Source organism: Acanthaster planci, linkage group LG20 (genome assembly GCF_054643075.1).
Source record: "Acanthaster planci isolate LZ-2023a linkage group LG20, COTS_SCS, whole genome shotgun sequence".
NCBI lineage: Eukaryota > Metazoa > Echinodermata > Asteroidea > Valvatida > Acanthasteridae > Acanthaster > Acanthaster planci.
This window is the reverse complement of record NC_141796.1, coordinates 8,037,788-8,062,052: the sequence shown is the minus strand read 5'-3', so window position 1 is coordinate 8,062,052 and position 24,265 is coordinate 8,037,788. Positions and strand designations below refer to the sequence as shown.

At 43.4% G+C, this 24,265-nt stretch overlaps 2 protein-coding genes across 4 annotated transcripts; one reads left to right on the top strand and one right to left on the bottom strand.

The window, feature by feature from the left end:
* Positions 1-8,520: 8,520 nt before the first annotated feature.
* LOC110974942 (nuclear pore complex protein Nup50-like) lies at positions 8,521-19,559 on the top strand. 3 transcript variants are annotated; one of them, XM_022226934.2, is made up of 7 exons: positions 8,521-8,684; positions 12,336-12,495; positions 12,909-13,010; positions 14,096-15,089; positions 15,293-15,389; positions 16,408-16,523; positions 17,307-19,559. In XM_022226934.2, the coding sequence occupies exons 2-7, from the start codon at positions 12,427-12,429 to the stop codon at positions 17,567-17,569; spliced, it is 1,641 nt and encodes a 546-aa protein (XP_022082626.2). In that variant the 5' UTR covers positions 8,521-8,684; positions 12,336-12,426; the 3' UTR covers positions 17,570-19,559. The 3 variants fall into 3 exon arrangements, with proteins under 3 accessions (XP_022082626.2, XP_086986423.1, XP_086986424.1); XM_087130297.1 differs by having other exon boundaries at positions 12,336-12,501; XM_087130298.1 differs by lacking the exon at positions 8,521-8,684 and adding an exon at positions 9,218-9,343 and having other exon boundaries at positions 12,336-12,501.
* LOC110974945 (uncharacterized) lies at positions 19,155-24,184 on the bottom strand. The gene has a single exon (XM_022226943.2). It carries the CDS (start codon positions 24,182-24,184, stop codon positions 23,219-23,221), a length of 966 nt encoding a protein of 321 aa, XP_022082635.2. The 3' UTR covers positions 19,155-23,218.
* Positions 24,185-24,265: the final 81 nt, after the last annotated feature.

Sequence of the window (24,265 nt, the reverse complement as noted above, 5' to 3'; positions counted from 1 at the left end):
AATCTACGTGTTTGCAGTCCTTAGAATTTGAATGAACAATGACATTTTTACTGCATTAGACAGGTGTAACTGAGTTTATACAAGGCTGAAACGACTGAAGTGTTCAAAAGATATTGGGTGTGTTCCATTTCATTATGTGGTGATGCATTGTTATTAATTAACAACACGGTGTTATTTACTTATGAGCAAACAGGATGCAATTGTTCTTTAACAAACACATAATAGAGAACTCAAATTCAAATTCATTGAGTCCACATTATCAAAATACAGATAACTGTGTTCCATTCGGCAATTCACTCACTAAAATCTTACGTCAAAAACAAGAACACAAAACATAAGACATTTAACCATAGATACTGAGACGTGTTATCATTGATACGTGTAATAATTCTCTTTATTTACAGATTCAAACGAAATCACTGAGCCCTGAACCAAACTAAATCACCTTCTTGGGTATATATAACATCATGAAAGAGAGAAATTACATGCAGCCGAGCTCTTAGTTTCTCTGGTATTCACTTGTTAAGGTGCTCACATCGATTTGGATACTGTAGTCTCATTAGTTTTCAATACTATTGTTGCCTGATATCCATTCCGGTACTTAGCCCCCACAATTCAGTGAAAATCTTTCTACACGCTGGGCGCTTAACTTATTTAAGGCATCGATATTTCGCCAATCTACTGTACTACGGCATGATTAAGCCTTTTGCAAGTTACATTTGAAATAACACCTGGTACACTGATTTCTTTAAATTGACCTGAACATAAATGCGTGATTCGGGGCAACTTTTGCCTAGTTACATATTAAGAGACGCCTTGCATCAACTCACTATTTCCAAATGGATACGAAAGGTGCAAAGGAACCAGTCCGTTCCAAAGATAGCAGTCGCTTGGGAAAAACTTTCCCCGAATCATGAAGTATAACAACAGTATCTTTAGTCTGAGGAATTCATATTGTTGTTTATGTGCAATCAGCCAACTCGGTGTACCAGATTATATTTAAAATTAAGTCGTAAAATGCTTACATTCGGACACCGGCGCGGCACCTTTTTCGTACCAGTGTGATGGCCTGCCAAGTGCTACCGTCTGGTTCAGCTCAGTTTGGTTTACAAAGTCGGCATCATAGAAGCGGCAACTTGAAGAAGCCCAGTTTCGTACTAGGTCTTCCCGTTGAAAAGAATCAGTAACGCCTGTGTTTTCATTTTCTTATTTCTGGTTGAACAAATAATATTTCATGTAAATAATACCTATGATATATTATATTGATCGACGAAGCACTAATTATTTTATTAAACTATATACACTTAGAATGGTTTACTGTGGGCCAGCGATTGCCCAGCCGGCGGACCTAGAGGGCCAAGGCTGCAACGAGCGACGGGAGACCATAACAATAATAATTATACGACAGGCTACCCCATTCTCTTAGGCATTACAGGAGACAAGCGCCTTCTTTTCCTTATCTTTGGTAGAATCGACCAATTTTGTAACTTGTATTTAAAAAATGTCATGTTAATTTGATTCCCACTCTCATTGTGATTTTAGAATTACATTAGACTGTTATCAAAAAGCATGCACATTGATTTCTTTGATCTGAAACCATGGTTTCCCCGAATTATTAATTGCTGGTTAGTTACTTTGTCCGTTTTCGGCTTACTGGGTTATTCCTTCCTTAGTCCTATTATACATCACTGCCATGAGCAAATCAGTAAGTGTTTCCACATGTTATGGCTGCTGATGAAAAACTACCTCTATCTGTAGAAAAAAAAAATTACATCCCACATGGTAATCAGGTGACTGATGCTAATATTTGAAGGCTCATTTCAAGTAATCATATCAGGCATATTTAATAAGCCCATCCTATCAATGACACCACGAAATGCACATAGTGAAGTGTACCACTGAATCATGTCTACCTGGATGATATATCAGAGCGAAAGCGCCCTCAATTGTCCGTGAAGGCATGGATAATTTTAGAAGGCTTTTTTTAACTTAATTGTTTTTAATTATTTATTTATCATATCTGATCATCCAACAGCGCATTTAGCGCCAATTACAGGATGATAATGAGTAATACAATGAAGGAATGCTCAATTATAGAGGTTCAAGGAAAACCCCGGATAAATGTTTCGGGGAAAACCCACAGGCTAAGGTAAGGACTGAAAAAGCAATCCACACGTTGACCGAGCCAAATTCGAACCCAGGCCCCAGAGGTGGAAGATGACAAAAGAAATACCACGCCAACCTGACTCCCAAGTTTCTATAGAAAAATGGTCTAATGGCACCAAATTGGGATATAAACTACCGTTTGCTCTCGTACATTGAAGACGAGTATATGCGGTTACAGAAGAACTGTGTCCAAGAATTTGTTTGCGGCTACACTTTAAGGATTACCCGCTAAAAAGCCAGCAAAAGGTCTTGGCAGGAAATTTGTCATCCACAGTGATCCGAAAGTACTTGTAAGCCGATCATACTCAAACAGTTCCTAGATAATAACATCATTCGGCGTGGAGATTGATGAACAAGGACAGATCGGGCAAGAAAGTAATAACCGGCTATCCCTAAAAGGCTGCAGTCACCAAGGGGTTGAAGAGGAACGAGAACACCAAAGCCGGATCACTATGAGGAAGATCCCAGTGGACGCCTTGAGATGTCCTTATCGATGAATGGGGCCTAGACAAATGCCCCAAAGAAGCACCTAGCGGCTGCAACGGAACAAAGATCGCCAGCCACCTGAGCCGAGACACCCTTGACTATATATGAGAAGTAAACAACTGCCAGACATTGTATAGACGAGTTACTCCAATGTAAATTTCAGAATTCACCATTCAGAAGGAGATCTCATGGAAAATGTGCAGATCTCAAGCTATCCAGAGTCGCCAAGAGAATGCCGGGCCCCACCACAACGGCTGTCACCTCTTTGGATATACCCAGCAAGAAATGAGACCGAGGGGTACCCCCCCCCACATGTCCAATCCCTATACACATTCCAGACTATTGTTACTTAACACATCCCCCAAGATGTCTGAAAGGAATTCCCCAGATTCCTGCGAGACAATGACCAACACAAAGCGGGGGGGTTCTCTCCGTCTCATACCTTACTGCATACGTCTTTGGAAAGTGTCTTGTTTTTTCAAGGTCTCAAACTGCGGTCTGTTGTCTTTCACAAGAGCAGCGGCACACTACAGCATGCACGGTGATGCCGCTCAGTAGCAGCACATGCCTCTCTCCAGCCGCCAGCGTTTAGGAACTTTAAGCTGGATCATTGGCGTGAGAAAGAAGAAGGGTTCTTGTGGTACCGCCCTGGCGTTGGTCAAAGGGTTACGGTTGGTAAAGTGGCGCGCCAACTCGGCTCATGATTATATACAAAGGACGTCGGGTTTGCCAGGCCCAGGTCCTGAGACGAGGGAAGACGAGACGGTAAAGTTAATATTGGAAGAACCAACAAGTCAAACATACGGAGGGAATGCTGGCTGCATATTTAGAGGAACTGCAAATGTCTGGCACAACTTTAATAATGGCACCCGATCCAACCACGCTTAACGGTAGTGCATTGAAATAGCAGCTCGAAGTGATGCGCAGTACTCATGTGGCAAGAACTGAAGTTTTTCTTTTTTTTTCAAGGAAATACGCTAATTTAATGTCGAATGGGGCATTTTTGTTAAGCGCGCTGGCACATACACGCAATGTATGTCGTACAGTGTAATGCGTTATATGGCCCTATGCGTGCAATGCGGTATATCATTTGGCTGTAAACGCCTCTCTCATTTTATTAAAAACAGTGGGTTTACCTGAACGGATGCTGGCGGACATAACAATACCATTTGGACTGGCTCACTTGAGTGTTGCAATGCTGCCAAAATGCATAGCCTGGATTGGCCAAAGCAGTGCTTACCGGCAGCGGTACAACAGTCAAATTAACTTGCATTTCTTTCTCGTTAGACCATTTCTCTGGTCATAGAAGTACATGGAGGCAAGGTGAAGTCACTTACTGATCAGGGCAGTGGAAGCGATCTCTTTGATGTTTCAAGACAGTCACTGGGGTGTCAAAACAGGCCCATGCCCACACCAAACGCGCCTTAAACTACTTTCGGCAGCCTATTGCGTCCTCCAGAAACACAGTCAACTTACCTTGAGGAACAAATGGAACATCAAAATTTGAATCGATTAATCGGGTTTTACTCGGACGTTTATCCGTCGATTCCGTTAGCATTGCACAATGAAGAAAAACTTGGAATGAAAGCCGACTGCGTCTCATGAGATTTCATCCCCGGTTCTACTTTCCAGAAGAAACTTGCATTCAGGGCCTACAACGGAAACCTTAATCTCCGCCGCAAGGGCAGCAGGTAGCGTCTGCTCCACACATTGGCCTTAAAGCGTCAGCAAATCCATGGCAATGAAACCTGCCCAGCTGTTGAGCAGGGGAACCACAGCAAATCAGACAGTGCCTTGACCCCATATGCAGCAAGGTATGAGACGGAGAGAACCCCCCCTGCTTTGTGTTAGTCATTGTCTCGCAGGAATCTGGGGAATTCCTTTCAGACATCTTGGGGGGTGTGTGCTAAGTAACAATAGTCTGGAATGTGTATAGGGATTGGACATGTTGGGGGGGTACCCCTCGGTCTCATTTCTTGCTGGGTATAAAAGAAATGTGCTTCATCAGTTTCCGAAGCTTTTTCATTCAGACCACGTTTTCGGTCAGTCGCGGGCATTGGTCACGACCTTATCCATATTTATCAAAATGACTCCAAGCTGCTGTTATTAGGCCAACTGCTTAGCAAATATTAGTTGTCACATAATAGCAAACAGTGACACGTTTATTTTTTTTTTACGAAGTTGGAGTTCAATTGTTTCTAATTTGTTAATTAGGGGGAAAAGAAGTCGGGAACTTCACTCGTATACGTAGCCTCCTCAAAATTGGGTCTCGTGAAAGACGACGAATTGCCATGGCCCAATGCAGTTAGTCTCGATACTAGACCTGATGATTCCTACTATTCTCGTCGAATCAAGGGTCCAGTATCACTCAATGTCCACGTCGCCGAAGCCGGAGGGATTCCTCCGGTTGCCGAATACAGCCGAAGTATTCCGAACTTGTCTCGTCCACATTCGGATAGCATCGTTGATGTTTGGGTATCATTCCGGCTGTGTCCGTTCGTATAATGAGATTTAGGTCTATCGTTTGCTTGTTGCGCACATTCAACACAATGTTGCTCCCGTCCTACATTTTTTTCTAGTTCCCTGCATGTTTTCAAAGTGACGGCCAACATCTAAACATGGGATACACCCAGGGCTTTCCTTGTGACCCTTAACATGTTGAGTCATGACAGTTGCATCCGTGGGTGATACCTGACCTAGATTTCTATCAAACATCGTCCGGGAATCTTTGGTCAGGGAACTAGCCTACAATGCAATCACTTAATACCCCACCACTGATGGCGGTAGCACCCCCACTTGCCAGGTTGCTGTACATGTACTTACCTAGTCAGTCTGCCGCTGTGGCGCATGAAACCATCGTCCCAACGATCCGAGAAGAAGTAGTAAACTGATCTCGCTGAAGTCGGAAGAAAAAGACTCATCCACTCAACGACACCTCCCCATAGCAAACCCAGACTGAATGCCATGAGGACCAGGAAGCATCCACTCCAAATGAACTCCCCCGGGCGCTAACATCTCTGGACGGAAGTGTGTTTCCATTAGCGAGTCAGAACAGCTAGAAATCAGACTTTCCATCTCTCCAAAGAAAGGCAACACTTTCGTCTTGACCACTTTCGTTATGTTCCATTCCCAGGAGGGCCAACACCTGCAGAAATATCATCCTAGTTTGTTTGTGTCAAATTGTACCTGGAAAAGTTACCCCATTTAAAGAAGGTCGTATAAATTGGTATTTAGGAGTACTGCTTAATATTTGGCGTTTTCGTAATGTGGGATTGTTAAGTTGAACAAGTAGTGAATTTTTTTTTGTTTTACAACCAACTGATAACCAAAAAACAAACAAACAAACAAACAAAGCAAAACAAAACGAAACGGAACAAAACAAAAAAGCAGACCCTTGTTTACATGTTATCACGAGGCACTTCGACCTTGACACTACTCAGCTCTCTGTTGGGACGGTAGAACAATTACGTCTACTATTAATTAACCATGTGTTACATCCCTGCAGTCACTACGAGTGACTGGGCACCATGATTTATAAATCATTAGGTAAAAACATCCCTTGTTCCAAATTGGGCTGAAGCCCACCTGAACGTTTTTACGCATTCTGACATTGAAAACGTAAATAAGAGTTATAAATATCTTTAGAATAATCATTCCTTCATGAACTAAAGAGGATTATGCTCTACAGGTGCCTTTTAATTCAGAAACACCCGAGACAGGCCTGCCTTCCCTAGCCACACAAATTTCACATCGACAGCTGCATTTCTTTGGCCGACTGATGAGGGAACTCTTTTCCTACAACCTCGCAGTAGGTCACCTGATCTTACACCGTTGGATTATTTCCTTTGGGACATCTGCAGACCTTTTTTTTTTTCAAGACAGTCCGCCACATGATGCTGCCGAGTTACGGACCCATCATGATCACCGTCTTGCGCAACAATCCAGCAATTGTGAGACAAGCTGTCCATGAAAAGGTAAGTTAGTATACACAAACATCGCCGAGCGACATCTTAGATCAAGGCACCGTCGTGAACAGCACTGGCGTATTGGCTCTGTTCAAGTTTAGAAAGTTCCCTTGGCTACCTCGGGGACTAAAGTCTGATAGCCTCAAATACCTGGAGGGAGCAGCTTATATCAAGTGTCCAGCCCGCAAAGCATGAGTTTGTAGGTGGTCTTGGAAAAAGTAGTACATGTAACTCCTTTTGTGAACACATAGCCGTTTATTCAGTAGAATGGGTTTACATGTGTACACTGTGTAGTATAGTGTATTTTGCTTTAAACGCGAACAGGTTCAGAGGCTATCTTGCAAAAATGATGTATTGATCAACCCAATACAGGCAATTCACAATAGTGCGCCTCCAAGAGTTTGGAACGCGTTGGCTAATCACAATGCGCGAAATTTGTCGACCCAATGCGCGTTTAGAAAGGGTTGACAAATTTCGTGCGTTGTGATTGGCCACCGCATTGCATACTCTTGGAGACGCACTATAATTGTGAATCACCCTTATTCAGCTCAGTAACAAGGTTGTGGACAGCAAGCTTCGGCCACGAAAAATATGGGAGCAAAGGCGTCGTGAATAAGCCTGTAAAAGATAGTGGAGTGAGACGGTCGCAGCTCTCTTCAAAATAATACGCAAAATATCATGTCCACTGAAGTATGGGCGTTGGAAACATACCTCCATGATTGAAGTTTCTAGTACCAACAGCACTAATTAGGCCTGGTCCCCTGTTAGCCGTTTTGCAGTTGCCGGGGGGGTATTTAAATTCGCCTTCAGTTTTTTTTATAACACTAGTGGCCTTTTACTACGGAGCTTGTCCCCCGATAATACTTCTCTTTCCCTGAAGGCATCGAGTGCCATATCACGAGTGCACTTTTTGCACTGTCCTTTGCTATTGTCACGTCAAAACGTCAGACATGCGGCACAAATATTGTGAAAAGCGCTTTAAATAAAGCTGCCAATAAAGATGCTGAACACCCAATCCCGGCCGACTCTTTCCCCGTGTCCTGATTTTAGAGAGGCCAGCTGACTGGAAAAAAACCCCATTCATACTTTCAGCAAAAATGTCCACTGACCTTATATGACTGCCCACTTCCACTCAAACCTTGCTACACCACTGACTAACAATAGAGACTCGGTGGCATACCCTGGGGTGTGGGTTGGAGGCACTAGAACTGGCAAGTCGGGGAGTTTTTCGTGCCTGCATTTGCATCAAGTGAACATGTACATAATATTGGGCCCAAGTCGCGGCTCAAACTTAACAGCTGATTGGATCTCCTGGAATTCCGGGAAGGCATATGTGAAGCATCGATTTGTAAGATATCCCAATTCTTTCTGAGAGTTGACTAGAACGTATCTACTGGTAAAGCACGATATATTCCAAAATCGAACTCGTCTTTTCCTTCCTCCGTGTTTAAATCGAGAAAAGTACTCTTCAAAGAGAATGGAGGCCGGGATAGTTTTGGTTTCAAGACCTTCCTGTAGTTTATTCAGCAGGACAAACCATCACACGGCGAATCACTATCAACAACACCAACCATGATCACTAGACGAATAGCCAATAAACAGAGTGTGAATTCAGTCAAACGCACAGTACATTGAGCATGTAGTTGTTGACCACGGCGCAAACTTGGGCCCACGGAAAAAATGAACAAAAATAGATGGTGAAATAGACTTAAATCCGAATTGTTGTTGAACGACCAGAACGATTTTTTTTAATCAAAGCCTTCACAAACGATGCACATGCGTGTAATTTCACTGATCAGTTTCGGAAAGGGCGCCCTCGCTTTCCTTTGCAAATAAGTGCGCCCTCATCGGATTTGTTCTTCACCAAAAAAACAGGTACCCCGTATTCATTATACGCTTTCTGGTGCGACAATGTATATTGGGTCCCATCTGCTGTAAGATTTTAAAATTTCCACACTGCTCCGACATTACATGTACATGTATTGTGCCACCAATTTTTCTTGTCCGAAATCGTGCGCGTGGAGTACACTTCAATTCCCACATATCCTTGATAAATGCATTGTACACGTAAGTAAACAAAATGACGGTACCTTCATAAAAGCTATGTTACATTTCATGAAAACGGAGTAGGCCTCAGCACAACCTGGCAATGGCATGACTGGCAGTAGCCCCACTAGTGTGGCACGGACTCTCACTCGCGATCCATCCTTAGCCACACATATCCGTATACGTAATTTCGTGGCGGTGTATTGAACATTTCTGCGCACCCACTTATCATTGTGGGCGCAATTTCTTTTGCACACGAACATGATTCTTGACCTTTCCGCTGTCTAAAAACCATTTATTGAATAATTTCACTCACGTTATTCAGGTATTTTCCAGTCTGTTTGCCTTTATCCATTCAATCTAACGGGCTCGCTCTCACAGTCGCCATCTTTAAAATAAGGTCGTTGAACGATACGTCACTTGACCCCTCATCGTCTCGATGACTGTTCCATGTCAAGACATCTAAACTGCTGCCAAAGTTTGGAAGAGCCCATTGTACATGTAGTATCTTATCGCTCAGTCCATGTATTACATATGTCTAGACATGGAACAGCCGTCAAGACGATGAGGGGTCAAGTGACGTATTGTTCAACGACCTTATTTTAAAGATGGCGACTGAGAGAGCGAGCCTGTTAGATTGAATGGATAAAGGAAAAAAGACTGGAAAATACCTGAATAACGTGAGTGAAATCATTCAATACATGTAAATGGTTTTTAGAAAATGGAAAGGTCAAGGATCATGTTCGTGTGCAAAAGAAATTGCGCCCATGTTGAAAAGTGGGTGTGCCGAAAATGTTCAGTACGCCGACACGAAATTGCGCATACAGATGGATGGCTAAGGATGGATCGGGAGTGAGAGTCCGTGCCACACTAGTGGGGCTACGTAGGGGCCTACATTACGTGATGTAGTACATGTACATGAACTCGAAGCATGGAGGATTAAATTCTTGAAGTCACTAACTCCATGATACTTCATGTGAGTATCATGGAGTTACACATGTAGTGACTTCGAGTTCTCGAAGTAGCAGTGGCACATGACCAGATGACAGACAGTGAAACCCCCTGACCATGGACATGATAGAGGACAGTCTATTCCTTTCTTTAACCCCTTCGCGCCAGGAGACAGTAAGAGCCGTCGTAAAACTTGAGATCCTCAGCCCGCTTTTCAGCTATTATTCCTGTCCCTGCTTGAGCGAACACAGTAAAAGAAGGAAGACCCTGGCTCTTTTAAATATGGTGAATGGCCTTTGTGTGTAGCCCAGAAATGAAAAGATGAAATTTGCATCATAATCACCACAATAGTCCCCACTTTGAAAAGAGGCAACTGGAATGTGGAAGCGTGAGTAGAGCCGCATGCCACCGAACAATGAGCCTTTTCACTGTGTAATTCAAAGCGTACAGAGCACGCAGGGCCACAAACCGAGAATTTGCGGTTTGGCAGGTGGCCTTCGTGGCCACGCGAGGCTGGAATTCTTGGAGTCGGCTTTCGGAAAGAAATTCCTGTTGTCAAAGTGTTAACATGTTTAAGTTCCTCCATCAGCGTGTCCATGGTGAAACTGACATGCATGCATGACGGTCAGTTAACTGGGCCTACCCCCAGAACTATGGGGTCCGACGTCCGCCCCACTCCGATACAGCGCGGCGGACGTCATGTCTGGGGGTAGGTCATAACCACATGAACGATGACCTGGTGACACTGACACTTAGGGCTGACAGTGCAGTCAATTTGACCTACAATTGACAGGGATAAAACATACTTTAGGACCCCCCCCCCATTTTGTGGTCATTTTAATTTTGCAAAATGGGTAAGTCCCCCCACAGGACAAAGGCAACACTCTCTTTATTGTGCTGACCCAATTTTTGGGAAGTTTCAAATTGTAGACCTAAATTGTGAGAACACGTGACTTCCTTACCAGTTGATAAACCAGCCATGCAAATTTGAATTCTTCATGTGTCACGTGTTAAAACACTCACATTTTCCCCTCATAATTTTCCTCAAACGTCTCAAAACTCAAAACCCTGCCCTTTTTGACAACATCAATCCTACAGTCACGACTGTTAAAATGAGCATGATGTCACATTCATCTATCAAGGTGAATTCAAATGTTAAAATGTAACTCTCTCTTCTATTATAGGAACAGGGTCCCCAAATTTACAATCGCCAATTCGGTCATGCATGCAAGTCGCCATTCACTTTGTACAGCTACAGTCTACAGGGATTTGCATGTTTGCCTCCTTTTTTGCTGCAATATAATAAAAAATAACAGAAACCTTTTTGATACAGTGTGGGATAAATTCATACTTATCATAGCACATAGTCAAATTTCAGGCAAATTTAATGTAAAGGTTAAGAGTTTAGTCAGTAATTCAGATTTTCCCCATTGACTGCAACACTATTGTTGCTCCTTTGAGTTTTCAAGTGGGCATTACACGTACGGAATAGGCCTAGCCAGCAATGAACCAATCAGAGACAAGAATCAAGACTCAGTGACGTCGTCCCAACTGCGAGAATGCATGCCACTGACTTAAACTAGTAGTGAAAGCGTCTGCCTTCCTTCTACATGTACATGTAGTAATCTCGTCTTTTAGCTTGGAACACACAGGCATACATTGCATGTGGCCTACGTATAACTACATGTACTTTCAGAACTGTAAGGTTTATACAAACCTTATAGATAGCCATGTGCAAACTCCCATGAACACATTTTGGCTGTTTAGAATGTGCCAACTAACCTTCCATCACAGCTATTTTTGCAACCAAATTTCATACATGCCTTCTTGGTGATGTTAGCTGCCTGATGGGGACGTTTATTCACCTTATATCCTCATTAAAATGGTGACATTCTTGAGCTTTTTTCCCATCCACTCAACAGAAAATCAGCAGCATGTACATGTACTCTCAATCACTGTCAAGCTGTATGATAGCTTGACCAATCGCAACACAGCTCCTATCTTTTTCCTTTTGTATTCCTGTCACCCACAGACGAAAGCTGCACTGTGATTGGCCCAATTTGCTTCCATTCCAATGACCAATCATTGCTCAACTTTTTTTTTATGGGGTGAGGAAAACAAAAGGAAAAGGTAGAAGCTGTGTCACTCACCTCTGAAGTTATCTTTGTTAAAAAAAAAAAAAATCTGTTGTCCCTGCCCTGCCCCCTTCCTCCATCGCATTGACAGATCCCAGACTCAGGCTGCATCTGACATGTCTGAATCCGTTGTCTAGAGCTAGGTCTAGGTCTTCACTCCATTGAAAGTACGTGGAGATGCGCAGACAATAGACCTAGCCGTAGCTCTGGAGGCCCGTTTCGGACATGGCCTTGATTGTTTAAATACATGTACATGTACACTTTTTACTACGGGCCTTCATGTGTTCTGTGGAGAGTTTTGTAAGCTTCAAAACTTAGTAAAGTTGGCCTACCTATAATTTAGTTACAAGTGCACACTCTCTGCACTTGATGAGATCAAAGTTAGCGTCCCCGTTTCTACCCACATACACATGTACACATATTCATGTACATGTTTGTACGTGTACATGTCCGGGTACATCTTACAGTGTTATCAGGTGCCATACAGTACATGACTCGTTTTTACTCTTATCTCTCTGATTATGATCTTAAACAAACCTTTACATGGATGTGTTATTTATACATGTCTAGTGCTTAATTTTTGCAGGTACGTGAACTCAGAGTGCAACACGGCCACACCAGTCTACAGCTAGTGAGAGGTCAACGTTAGAAGCTGAAGAATTGTAACTCTCCTCGTAATGGCGAAGCGGAGGGCGGGGACTGAACTGACCGATAGAAACTGGGAGGAGGAGGAGGTGCCCGAGGAGGTACCGGTAGTTACTTTTGCAGTACAAGGTCAAATGTCACTTTCGGGTACATTTTGCTTTACTTTTTTTTTTTTTCATGCTGCTGTTGCGGGTGCTTTTTGGCTGCGTCTCTTGAAATTGAGCTGGGAAAAAACAATGTAAAATGTGGCTTTGAAGAGGTTAAATGTACATGTGTATTGTGATGTACATGTATATTGTAGTGTATGTAAAAGGTACATGTACATGTACTTCACACTGAATGAGATTCTATGGCAAAGCTACATTTTAACCATGAATAGATAGCCAGTCAACTTACCGCAATGTTTGATAACATTGTAACGGCTTTGAACAAGACTAGATATTTCATTGTCTGTTTTAATAAATTGCGATATGGGCAACAGGCAAAATCTGTTTGTTTTTTTCTTTTCAATCAGGCGGGCACTTTCAAGGCTGCAGGTGATGATGTCCTAGCCCAGCGTGTCATCCGGAAAGCCAAGCGCAGATTCCAAGCGGGAGAAGGCAACGATGGCGGACAGGTGTGTTTGAAGTTTTGCTCAAACCCATTGGCCATGTACATTACGTACATGTAGGTGGGGACTAATCTTGCGATGATACACGTACTCAAAAGACATTACTGCACCTGTATTACGCTCACATTCAAGTCGTAAGCACACATTTGCCTCTTCCATAATCCGTTCTGAGCTTAAGTGCATCCCCAAACGGCGAAAGAAAGACATGCGGTTACAAGTTGGATCTTACATGGGTTCTGCGTGTAGGTAAAGACCATACATGCCAGAATAAATTACTTACACGTACTCAGCGTGCTCTGCGTATATACTTGTGTGCGTCATGGTATGCATATGCGGTGAGTACCCCCCAAAATACACCCTCTTTTGTTCAGCTCGGAGCAGATAGGGTGTCTTGGTTTTTACTGAGAATGGGTTTTGCCCTTACACCGACATACATGTATACATACACGTAACACTGAAGACTCAGTGTTTGTCAGAGAGCTTGCGAAAAAATTCACAAGCTTACCATTACATCTTGTAGTTTGCAGTACCCGCTGGCAGCAGCTGACTTGGACCAGCCAGCTGACCCCGCCAAGCTCGGTGGTCAAGGCCTTGTGTGTCTAGAGATTCCTTATGAGAATGTTGAATAAAAGGTCATTGAACATAGATTCTTTATTGTTGACAAATAAAAAAAACACTGGGGACATGTACTGTGCAAAAGGCAGCGATGCACCCCAAAGTGATATGCAGATAAGAGACACCGTTTACATGAGAGAAGTCTGATGCTGAGTTTACATACAGTCATCTTTTTTGTGTCTTGGACACTATTGGAACAAGGACTAATGGAATTCTTTCACATTGAAGACTTACCCTTCTGAAGGTACACATCTGGCTGCATTTTGAGTAAATAGATTGAAAACATTACACTTGTTGTGCGCAATGTGCATGCCTCCGTAAACGCCTCTTGTAAATGGGGAAATTCAATTATCGATGCATGTACCATACTGTATTTCAGGGAATTATGCTCAGATGATAAATTACCAACACATGGAGATCATTTCCATCTTGCTGTTTTCTGAAGTTATTTTGCTTTCATTTATATGTTTGAACAGGATAGTGATACCAAGCCCAGCCCATTTGTGGGGTTTGCCTTTGGCACCAATAAACCATCCGCGGGGTTCAGCTTCAAAGTTACAAAGAGTGACACGCAAACAGCCCCCTCGTTCAGCTTCAAGTCCTCTGTTTCGGACGTTGCTCCGGCACTGGCCAAAGCTGACACTATCCCCATTTCCTCTGGGCCATCCAGCAGCATCTCGTCTTCCTTTGGAGGAACGAAACAGTCAGCATCCCCAGCCAGCACGAACGGAACCCAGGGTGTGGCCACGGGTGGGGCACCACAGCTGCCACCCACTACTGCATTGAGCCAGCAGTACTCCCAGAAATTGCAGAACCTGAACCGTTCCGTCAGCGCCTGGATCCAGAAACATGTGGGCGAGAATCCAGTCTGTGATCTGACCCCAGTCTTTGAAGACTACAAGAAACACCTGCGGGAGATTGAGAAGCTTCGGGCCGGCAATGTAGGAGTTGCTGGGTCTCAGAGGATGGAGACGTCCTCAGAAGTGGAGGCATCTGCTCCCTCAACAAGCTCGACTTTCTCCTTTGGGAAGTCGTCAGACACTGTGCAGGATGCCAAAGTGTCGGACTCGATGAAGGCCAGTCCTGCAACTTCTACCTTCTCGTTTGGGTCCTCAGACGGGAAGGGCGCATTCGGAAAGTCCTCAGATGCAGACCAGTTTGCAAAAGCAACTGACTCTTCAAAGGCCGCTCCCACGACTTCCACCTTCTCGTTCGGCTCATCAGACAGCAAGGGTGCCAGTCTGCCCAAAGCTGACTTCTTCAAGAAGACTGCGCCTGCCGCGACCACAGATGCCAAGACCTCAAGCTTTTCGTTCGGCAGAAGTGACACTACACCTGTGGCCCCTAGTTTTTCTGCTGGAAAATTTGGCAATCCCACCACAGGGTCACTCTTTGGATCAGCCAAGCCATTCTCGTTTGGTGTCGGCAAATCCTCAGATGTCACTACATCGTCAGAAGCTGCTACAACAGGTACCCAGCCCTCTTTCCGTTAAAAAATAAGGGAAATAAGTAAATCACAACCACTTGCCAACATTAAACATCACAAGTTTGAGTGCTTCAAAAATTGATCTTAAATTTCTCAGAGAACTAAAGAAAGAAGTGAATATAAATAGTTTAAAAATATCTTGTTAAGTATCTGCTCAAGAAATGCTTCATAATATTGTTTACTCCAGCTTCTGAAGATTCAAAGACTGCCAATGATGACAACTATGAACCGCCAAAGGTAGAGGTCAAGGCGGTTCAGGAAAAGGACTCTCTCTACTCTAAAAAGTAAGTGTCTGTGCACTTGTCAGGTAGGGACAAGTGTAATCTTAAAAGAACATTCCAGCTCGTGGCACAACACTCAAGCAGAAGTACTGCATGATCTCAGAGAAAAGTTCTGAGACTGAACACCCAACCTCAGATAGTGTTTATAGAGTACCGAAGTGAATACGTCACGCCCACAATTAATGTGTAAAAGGCATTAGCGCGAGAACCAGCACGTGAACCAACACGCGCGCGTACTCCATTCGTGTGCACTGCACTTTCTGGTCCACAGTGACGTCACACTTCGGTACTCTATAAAAGTTGTGCCTCCAGCAAAGCATCATCAGTCCTTCCGTAGGGTATGTTCTAGGATTCAACAGCAGTGAGCCTGTTTGGTAAAAAGTATCAACAGCGCGTGCCCATAATGAAGCATGTCAGAGGTCCTTTAAGAACACCAGTACGGGGCGAGTGGGTCCCATCGGTGCAGCTGTACACCGCTTCAAGCACACACTGAATAGACCTAAGCTGACATGCTTCTTGAAGTACCAAACTAATCTCTCCATCTTGTGGTATTGTTTTGCCTTCCTCTGAGGCTTTGTCTCTGACATCAGACGTGTCCGAACATCTTGTATACGTTGCAGTATGAGATCATCCACCTACATGTATGCATGTTAAACCTACAGTACAGTGCATTACGAAGAGTTCCATGCACGGCCAGCTCACGCTGTCTTCATGAAGCTCAATGAGTTTGGAGGCACCATGGCAGGACTTGACGGGGCTGCCATCAAGTGTTTCAAATACTCTCATTGTTAGGTCGGCAGCATATACATACATGCAGTTTCACGTTCCAGACACAAATATGGCTTATTATTGAGCCAAGAGCTTCAAAACCAGCAGGTTATGAATCACGTGAAATTGGAAATGAAGACAAAGCCGAGTGTTTGAAAACTCCTGAGAGATGTAGGGTTGTGGACCATCTAGGCCTTGATAGTTGTCTCTACCGGACTCTCTCCCTGATGTTATTTGCTGATTGCAATGACAGGTGTAAGCTGTTTTACAAGAAAGGAGATGGGTACAAGGACCGAGGGGTGGGCATGCTCCATCTGAAGAAAACGGCCGACAGTCTTCAGCTGCTGGTCCGAGCAGACACTAACCTTGGTAAGTGAAGTGGCTTATGCATGGCAGTACACCAGTGGGAGACTTTGAGATGCATGGTGGCAGCAGACGGAGCGGTCCTTTTCCGCAGTTGTGCCTGTGCCTACCCAAATCAACCGGAAAAGAATTGTTGTGACTACCGCCACCGAGCATCTCAAAGTTTTCCATTGCAATCTCCCTGGCATCTGTACCCCAGCAGGAACCCAACGGGCACAGTCTTCGTTCTTTGAAGCCCCCTGTTAATCCCATCTCTCCTAAATTCAACGGTGGTGACGGGTGGTTGCACAATGAATGTTGCATGTAGCAGTGTCCACAAGTGAGAGGAGAGTATTCAAAGAAGATGAGGGGTTCATAAAAAGAATATATGATTGAGGCAGCTTTGTGGGAACAGCAATTGGCGACGTGACACGACAAGTACAGTGTAGTAACACTATACAAACTCCTCATCTAGAGGTGGAAATTGACATTTAATTTGAAAACCGTTTAGAAAATTTTCTAAAACGTGTAAACGTCCCACCCTTACCACAGTGTCATCGAAAGCTTTAAACACAATAAATTGTATACAATGTAGATAGTTGAGATAAAATTCCAGTGATGAATTCTTGGTGTTCCTTTGATGTCACCAAGCAGTAACGTGTTCCAAAATTCAGATTATATTTATGGGCATCGTTTACAATAGAAAACGAACACCAGATTGTGTCAAAACGTCAAACCTCTAAAAGGGGCAGTAAACGGATTTGGAACTGTTTTTGTTTAAATGTCCCATCCCTTCCCTCCTCCCGTCAGGTAATGTCATTCTAAACATCACAGTCCCCGCCACACTACCCATCAGCCGGCAAGGCAAGAACAACCTCCTCCTGGTGACCCCCGTCAACCCGCCGGTAGAGACCACCTGCCCGAAGTGCAACAAGAAGTACCCCAGGCCACAGGACAGTAACGCCTGCGACAACGGCTGCAGCCCTGATCCCATGGCACTCCTGGTCCGCGTCAAGACGGGCCAGGATGCGGACGAGGCCCTGGAGAAAATCAATGAACTGAGAGGGGTATAACCACTGCTGGTTTTCCTTGTAACGTTTTTCGGAAGGGGGCCCCTATGCCCTCCTCGTCATTTTAAGTCCAAACTGGACAGATCCCAGGTAGCTGTCTCTAGCCAGTGTTGTAGCCATGACCTTCTAAGGCCCTCACAAGACCCCATTAGCCCGACATAAGATCGCAAGTCTGAATTCAAGACACAAGCAGTTCAAATGCACTTCAGCAACAGCATTCTTTGTCGCCGCCCACCCTGTTACTTGTGATGGGTCTTGTGAATCATCTCGTGTTTGGTCTTGCGATGGTTTTGACTGCAACACTCATTTAACATGAGTGAACACGATTCCTGCTGTGTGTAGCTCATGCATCCTGATGCCTTGAGAACAGAGACGTGAATGCCGCCTTCTTAAGCAATACTGCGACGTCAGTAGGCATATGCAGTGATGACAACACACATTGTTTACACATGGACTTTTCTATGGAAGCCCTTTTTGAGGGTTTTGAAACTCCACAGGAAAGCGCACATTTGAACAACGCACATCACCAGTACGGACGACTATTCGTAGGAAGCTTGCAGGTGTCCGGGTGTACAAATCCCATGCCAGGGAAGGTATTGTTGGCTCACTCCAACTGAACCACTGGTTATAAGATAGAACACGTCACATGAACAGTTATGTAAGTCATGATGCAAAACAAGCAAAGTAGGATTCAGATTCTTCATAGTAGTGACCCAAGACGGGCACCTGTGCCTGTACATGAAAGAATCAGCGCAGTATATATGGGACGGAAGTGATGGCTTTTCACGTCTTTACGATAACGTCTGGGCGGCACACGTTTCGTGATTCGCCATTACCCTAGTTGTATTAGTAATTTCCAATGAAATGTAATTATGTGGATGTTGCCTGCATGTACATGTCAATGAGAATGAAATCTTTATTTTATTACTTTTTACATGTACTTTCAATAATTTTTATCATTGTAATAGCACCAGTAGAGTACAGGATGAAAATTACGACTAATCAAGCATCGAAAATAGAACCCACTGCTGCAGTGGTAACTTAAATGTACAATGTACATGTGCGTTAAATGCATCTTGAACGAATTAGGTGTTTCCTACATGTACATGCAAGTTGTCAAATGCACAGCACCTAAGAATGCATGCGACATGTACGTGTAAATGGCTGCACATGAAGTGCAACCAGAATAGTGGCATTTACCGAGTTCACCCAGCAATGAACAGACCAAGTCCTTCGTCATGCACTGTAACGGTGCATCACGAAGGACTAACACGTCAAAAATTCTGTTCTGCGGGTTTCCCTCGTGCAAACACTTACCAGAATGCTGGTAAAAAAGACTACCGCCCTCCCCCCCCAAAAAACGATTTACAATAGGAAAGTTCTTCATTAACTCAATGTTAACCCTTAAGAAAGCTCAATCTTGCTTTTAATTCATAATTGACATGTACAACTTTGACACACCGGTATACTTCAAACAATATACATGTACATGTAATTGCTTTCATGGTGTGAAATATACATAATACATGCAAAGTTGAACACAGATAAGGGCACTATTAACACAAACTCATGTTCATGACATGGACAATTTTCAGGTCTCAAGTGTTTTTTGTCTTTATTTCCTATTACTGATAGTGTAAATTACTTGTTACAACAGGGTAATTGGTAAAGTCCCAAGGACCTTATGATAACGGTATTCCACTGTAGTTCCCCAAAAGTGGTGCCAGTCTTTAATACACCTGTACAATGCGAAACTGGCTGTGAAAGAAACCCGTTTCATTTGCAAAACCTCAAAGATTTAACCTTTATTCCGAGCATGCTGTTGAACAAGATATACAGCAATGGCAGCAATTCACTTGAGGGAATTTAACTTTACCATCTTGATACCTGTGAACTTAAAGTGTGATTCGACAAAGTCCACAGTTTTTTAATTCAACTTACCACTAGCTAGTGAAAAGCAGTGAATAAAGACACGAAGATTGACTGCCTGAAAGGTGTGTCTGTGCTTCTTACTGTTGTGCACAAGCAAATCTACACGCAAACGTTTATCAGTAGACCACTTGCTACGGTACTAGGGTTTTTGTTTCAAAGATGACTGGTGATGTTATAGAAACATGCAGCACTGCATTGGACTCACCTTTGTTTAAAGATGGCAGATTTCGGGCAGTAAATAATGAGCATTTCAACAGTCACAAGGGAAATACATTTCCTACTTTCTTTTTTATATTATAATGAGCACTTCAACAGTCACAAGGGAAATACATTTCCTACTTTCTTTTTTATATTTTTCAGGGGCTAAGGACTATCTTCTACGATCAATCTTTTGTTCAAAGCTGGCTTTAGAAGATGCATGTACATGTAATCTGTTGAGTAATACTTTATTTATATAACACAATGTATGGGGGCACAGAATGTCATGCGAGTCACAGAATGTCATGCGAGTCACAGAATGTCATGCGAGTCACAGAATGTCATGCGAGTCACAGAATGTCATGCGAGTCACAGAAATGGCATGCGACACGTTGTGTGCATTCTTCAATGCACACAGGTCACCCAACAGGTCAACATGTCAGAGTCTATTCCTCTATGATCCAGTTTACATGTTTTAAACACAGTATGTTTACACAGTGTACATGCAAGTACATGTAGGTACAGTTGAACACTGACACGAAGCGCAGCAATAATATCATTGTCAAAAGGACAATTTTGAGTCACTTTTTGTTTTCCATTTAATACTGATAATGCAATGTACCTGTAATAACAAGGTAATTAGTAGAGTCCCATGAGCCTTGTGTTTGACTGTATCCATGTTTTATGATACCAGTACATGTACCACTAAGGAGGGCGTTACCTTCCCTATTTCTACGACATGAGAATGTCCCATAGACTCGAGCTCTGGCACTAACACAGAAGCAAAAACAAAAAACCCCAGACCACCGCTAGAGAACAGGGGAACATCCTTCGTTCCCTTTGCGTTCTGCCTGCCCACTCGTAAATGTGCATGCATACGATTACCCGGAGAAACTTTTCTCCCAGTCTTTGTAAAAAAATTAATGCTATATAGTCATTAAATACACGTAGGCCATATCTATAATAAATTCCTGCAGATTATTAGAGGGTGTTAGTTTGAGCATGAAAGCATTTCAAATACTGATGTGCAACTGTGCCAAGGGGGAGGGGCACTTTCCCCTTTCCCTGGAAAAAGAAATAAAAAGAACTTAGTAACAAAAAATATGAAAGAAATGAGAAAAAGAGGTGAAATGGGATGAAAAGTCATCAATTTTCTTTTAAAAAAACCTCCAAAATGACCCCTAGCACTGTTATTGGGTTATGGGTAATTCCATGAGGTTGGGGCACAATTTGTGACGGTGTCCTTGTTACATTGGTAAACTTTTACCACCTGTCATGACCTGTAGAGTAGGTCATTATTTTACTCTGTAAAAACAACACACACCTCTGTATTCAGCCTTGCAAGATGTTTAACAATGTCAATTTGGAATCCACTTGCAGGGAAATAGCTGTTCATTTTTACGGAACCCATGTAACAATGGACACCGTCACAAATTGTGCCCCAACCTCATGGAATGACCCTTATCAGTTCGTTGCTGGTGAGTACTTTGCCACTGGGAGCCCCCCCCCCCGAACAAAAATTAGCGACGCCCATGATGCTCTGCTCGGACAACCTGAAGTTGGCAGCTTTTGAAATACTGAACATCTACACACCTAGCACCTTAATTGTCCACCACTCAATTTTTCATCAGAAATCTTCCCATGTACTGCTGTATCTACGGTACAAGAATTACAATACAACCTTGCTTCAGTTAGCCAGTTCAGTATTTCTAAAAGCAAGGTCATTCAAGAACAAATTACGTGTGTTGAGTCGGCGTATGGCCTGCAAAGCAGACCTCCCGAAAAATCGCGGATGCGCTTCATTTTATATCTGTGCTGCAGACGGCTCACTACTCAACAACTTTGCCACATGGAACAAAAACATGGCACACTCGTACACTGTATTTTTATTGGCTCATCACGTGGCCAGGGAACAAAAACGTACGTCACCCTCACCTGTGGATATCACATCGTGATATCAATGACCATTCCCTATAAATGTACTCCATAGTCCACACCACAATACAGGGACCATTAACCGGACTATTCATTAGTACCACCATCTGCTACAATATTACCATGCAGTTGATAAAATCCTGGAAGTGAGCATTAAAATGACACAATACGATCCGCTGTTGGACCGCTGCACATTTTGTCGAAGTTAATTACTCCACAAATGTTCCTTAACATAATGTCTCCTTTGCTTGACGATTATTCGATGCATGCAGTTTTTCGTCTGAAATAGTTTTGAATAAATACACATGTAAAGATACTACTTTCGAGCTAGACACGTGAGGCCAACACAATTAAATCAATACGACGATGCATCGAGTCGGTGAAACTAAAAGTGCAGCAACAAACCTGACTGCGTTTTATTCAAATTAGCGACCTTCAGGTAAGAGAAATATTACAAAGAATGGGATAGTTCGATATTCCAACAGCGTACGCCCGGTACGAGGCTATTCAGATACAGCAGGGCGCGTGCGCGATACATGTAGTATCGTAGTTTGTCCTATCAGCACAGCCATACACTGACTCACGCGCACGCCTGGTCCTGAAAGACCTTTGCTTACATTTAATAAATACAGAACTGGCTCATTCAAGACAGCCTCGCGTGCTATGAGTCAGTCCCCTCGGGTGTTAAAACATCATGTCCCACATCAGGGTATTTAACAATTGTTCAATGTTCACATGCCTGCACGTGATGCAATTCAAAATTTATTGTATACATGAATATTAATTTTTACTGATTCAATAACGTTGACACGATTCCACTTCTCAAGAACTCCGCAGCGACACTTGCATGTCACGGCAAGAAAAAAGCAAACGGTAGACATAATTTGCCAAGTCCTCAGCAAACATTTGATCAATTAATACTTGCAAGATATGAACGAAAAATGTATTTTAAATGGCAATACAATTATACTGACTAGGACTAGGTATTGTGTTCAATACTGAACGGTTTCTCAGATTTTCATGCAGAATCAAATAAAAAAAAAAGATCCTTTTTGGTACTCCTTGAGTTATAGAGGTTACTGAGTATGTATAGTGTCTGTATATGCATATTTGTATTAAATTATTATTATGGGTTTTGCCCTTACAACGACGTACACATATACTCATAACACAGTGCTCAGCACTGTCCGAGAGCTTGCCAAAAAACCCACAAGCTTACTCGTGTGGAACTCAAACCAATCACCCTCTGCTTAGTGCAGACGTCTTAACCACTCGACCACCGAGCTTATGTGCATGCATTTGTTTCAGAGCGAGACGGGTTGAGTGCACCTGTGAATCCAGGGAGCAATGCGCCGCCTCCTCAAAAAAAAAAAAAGAAAAGAGAAGACGTTGTTGGTCCAGTGGTTGCACAGTTCCAATATTCCTGGACTGAGCAAAAGGTGCCTTCAATGTTATTTCAGGTTACTTGCAAACATCGGCCAAGAAGAGACATGTACAAGGGTTTTATACTTTAGCCTGATTGAGTCTGCCCTTACACAAGCAAAATAGATGTAATCTTCAGTACACAAGACACTTCCTTATGGCTGCCTAATTTGATGAATGTGTTTGGGAGTGTCTAGTTAAACGCTTTGCATACTTGTAACTTTTGTTGCAAATTTTGCAAACGAATGGAGGTTGAGGCCGCTCAGAATGAACCAGTTGATGGTTCTGTAGAATGCTCTTCACTGCAAATGTCCGTCCACAAATTTCACAGAGAAATGGCTTCTTGTCAGAATGTACGTGTTGATGGTAGCTGAGGTTACCCTTCTGAGAGAAGGCTTTCCCGCACACGCCACAAACAAACGGCTTCTCGCCCGAGTGAGTCTGCAGATGGTTCTTCAGGCCGGGGAGGGAGGCATAACTTTTCCCACAGATTTCACAGTTGTACGGTTTCTCCCGGTCACTTAGCGGGATGTGGGACTCCTGGTGGCGTTTAAGATGGGAGCGGAGAGTGAATCCCCGACCGCATATCTTGCAGCTGTGGTTTGTTTCGTTGGAGTGAATCTGCTGGTGAGTCCATAAGTATGTCTTGTTGAAATCTTTACCGCAGATGTTGCAAACTACCCGCCCTTTTTCAGTGTGAATTACTTCGTGCACTCTCAGTGAGGTCTTGGTGCCAAAGCACTTCCCACAGGTGTCGCATCGGAACGGCTTTTCCAAAGAGTGCACCGCTTGGTGGTTTGTTAGTTGGATGGCCTGGTGGAAAGCCTTGCCGCAGATCTGACAGCGGAACGGCTTCTCTCCAGTGTGGATCCCTTTGTGTCTCCTCAGGTTCCTCTCCGAGACAAACAGTTTGTTGCAAGTTTTACACTTGTATTGCTTCTCGCCAGTATGAATGAGTTGATGTAGTTTCAGGTCACACTTTGTCATCAACTCACTGCCGCCAACTTCACATCCCCCGGATGGATGCAAGTGGCTTTTGTGGGGAGTTTGTTCATCACTATATGAGGACATTTCATTTGGCAAGTCAGATTCCGTTTTATCAGATTCTTCCTTCACAATAACCCTATCCATTCTGTTTTCTGAAAGTCTGAAATGAATGAGTTACTTGATACGGAATATGTTCATATCCCTGTATGTTGTGTGCATTCCTAA

Excerpts from the sequence above, each read along its gene's own strand:
- LOC110974942 (XM_087130297.1), top strand. The coding sequence starts at position 12,427 with ATGGCGAAGCGGAGGGCGGGGACTGAACTGACCGATAGAAACTGGGAG. Across the intron at positions 15,090-15,292 it reads GTCAGAAGCTGCTACAACAG|CTTCTGAAGATTCAAAGACT; the intron begins GTACCCAGCCCT and ends TGTTTACTCCAG. Across the intron at positions 16,524-17,306 it reads CCGAGCAGACACTAACCTTG|GTAATGTCATTCTAAACATC; the intron begins GTAAGTGAAGTG and ends TCCTCCCGTCAG.
- LOC110974945 (XM_022226943.2), bottom strand. The coding sequence starts at position 24,184 with ATGGATAGGGTTATTGTGAAGGAAGAATCTGATAAAACGGAATCTGAC.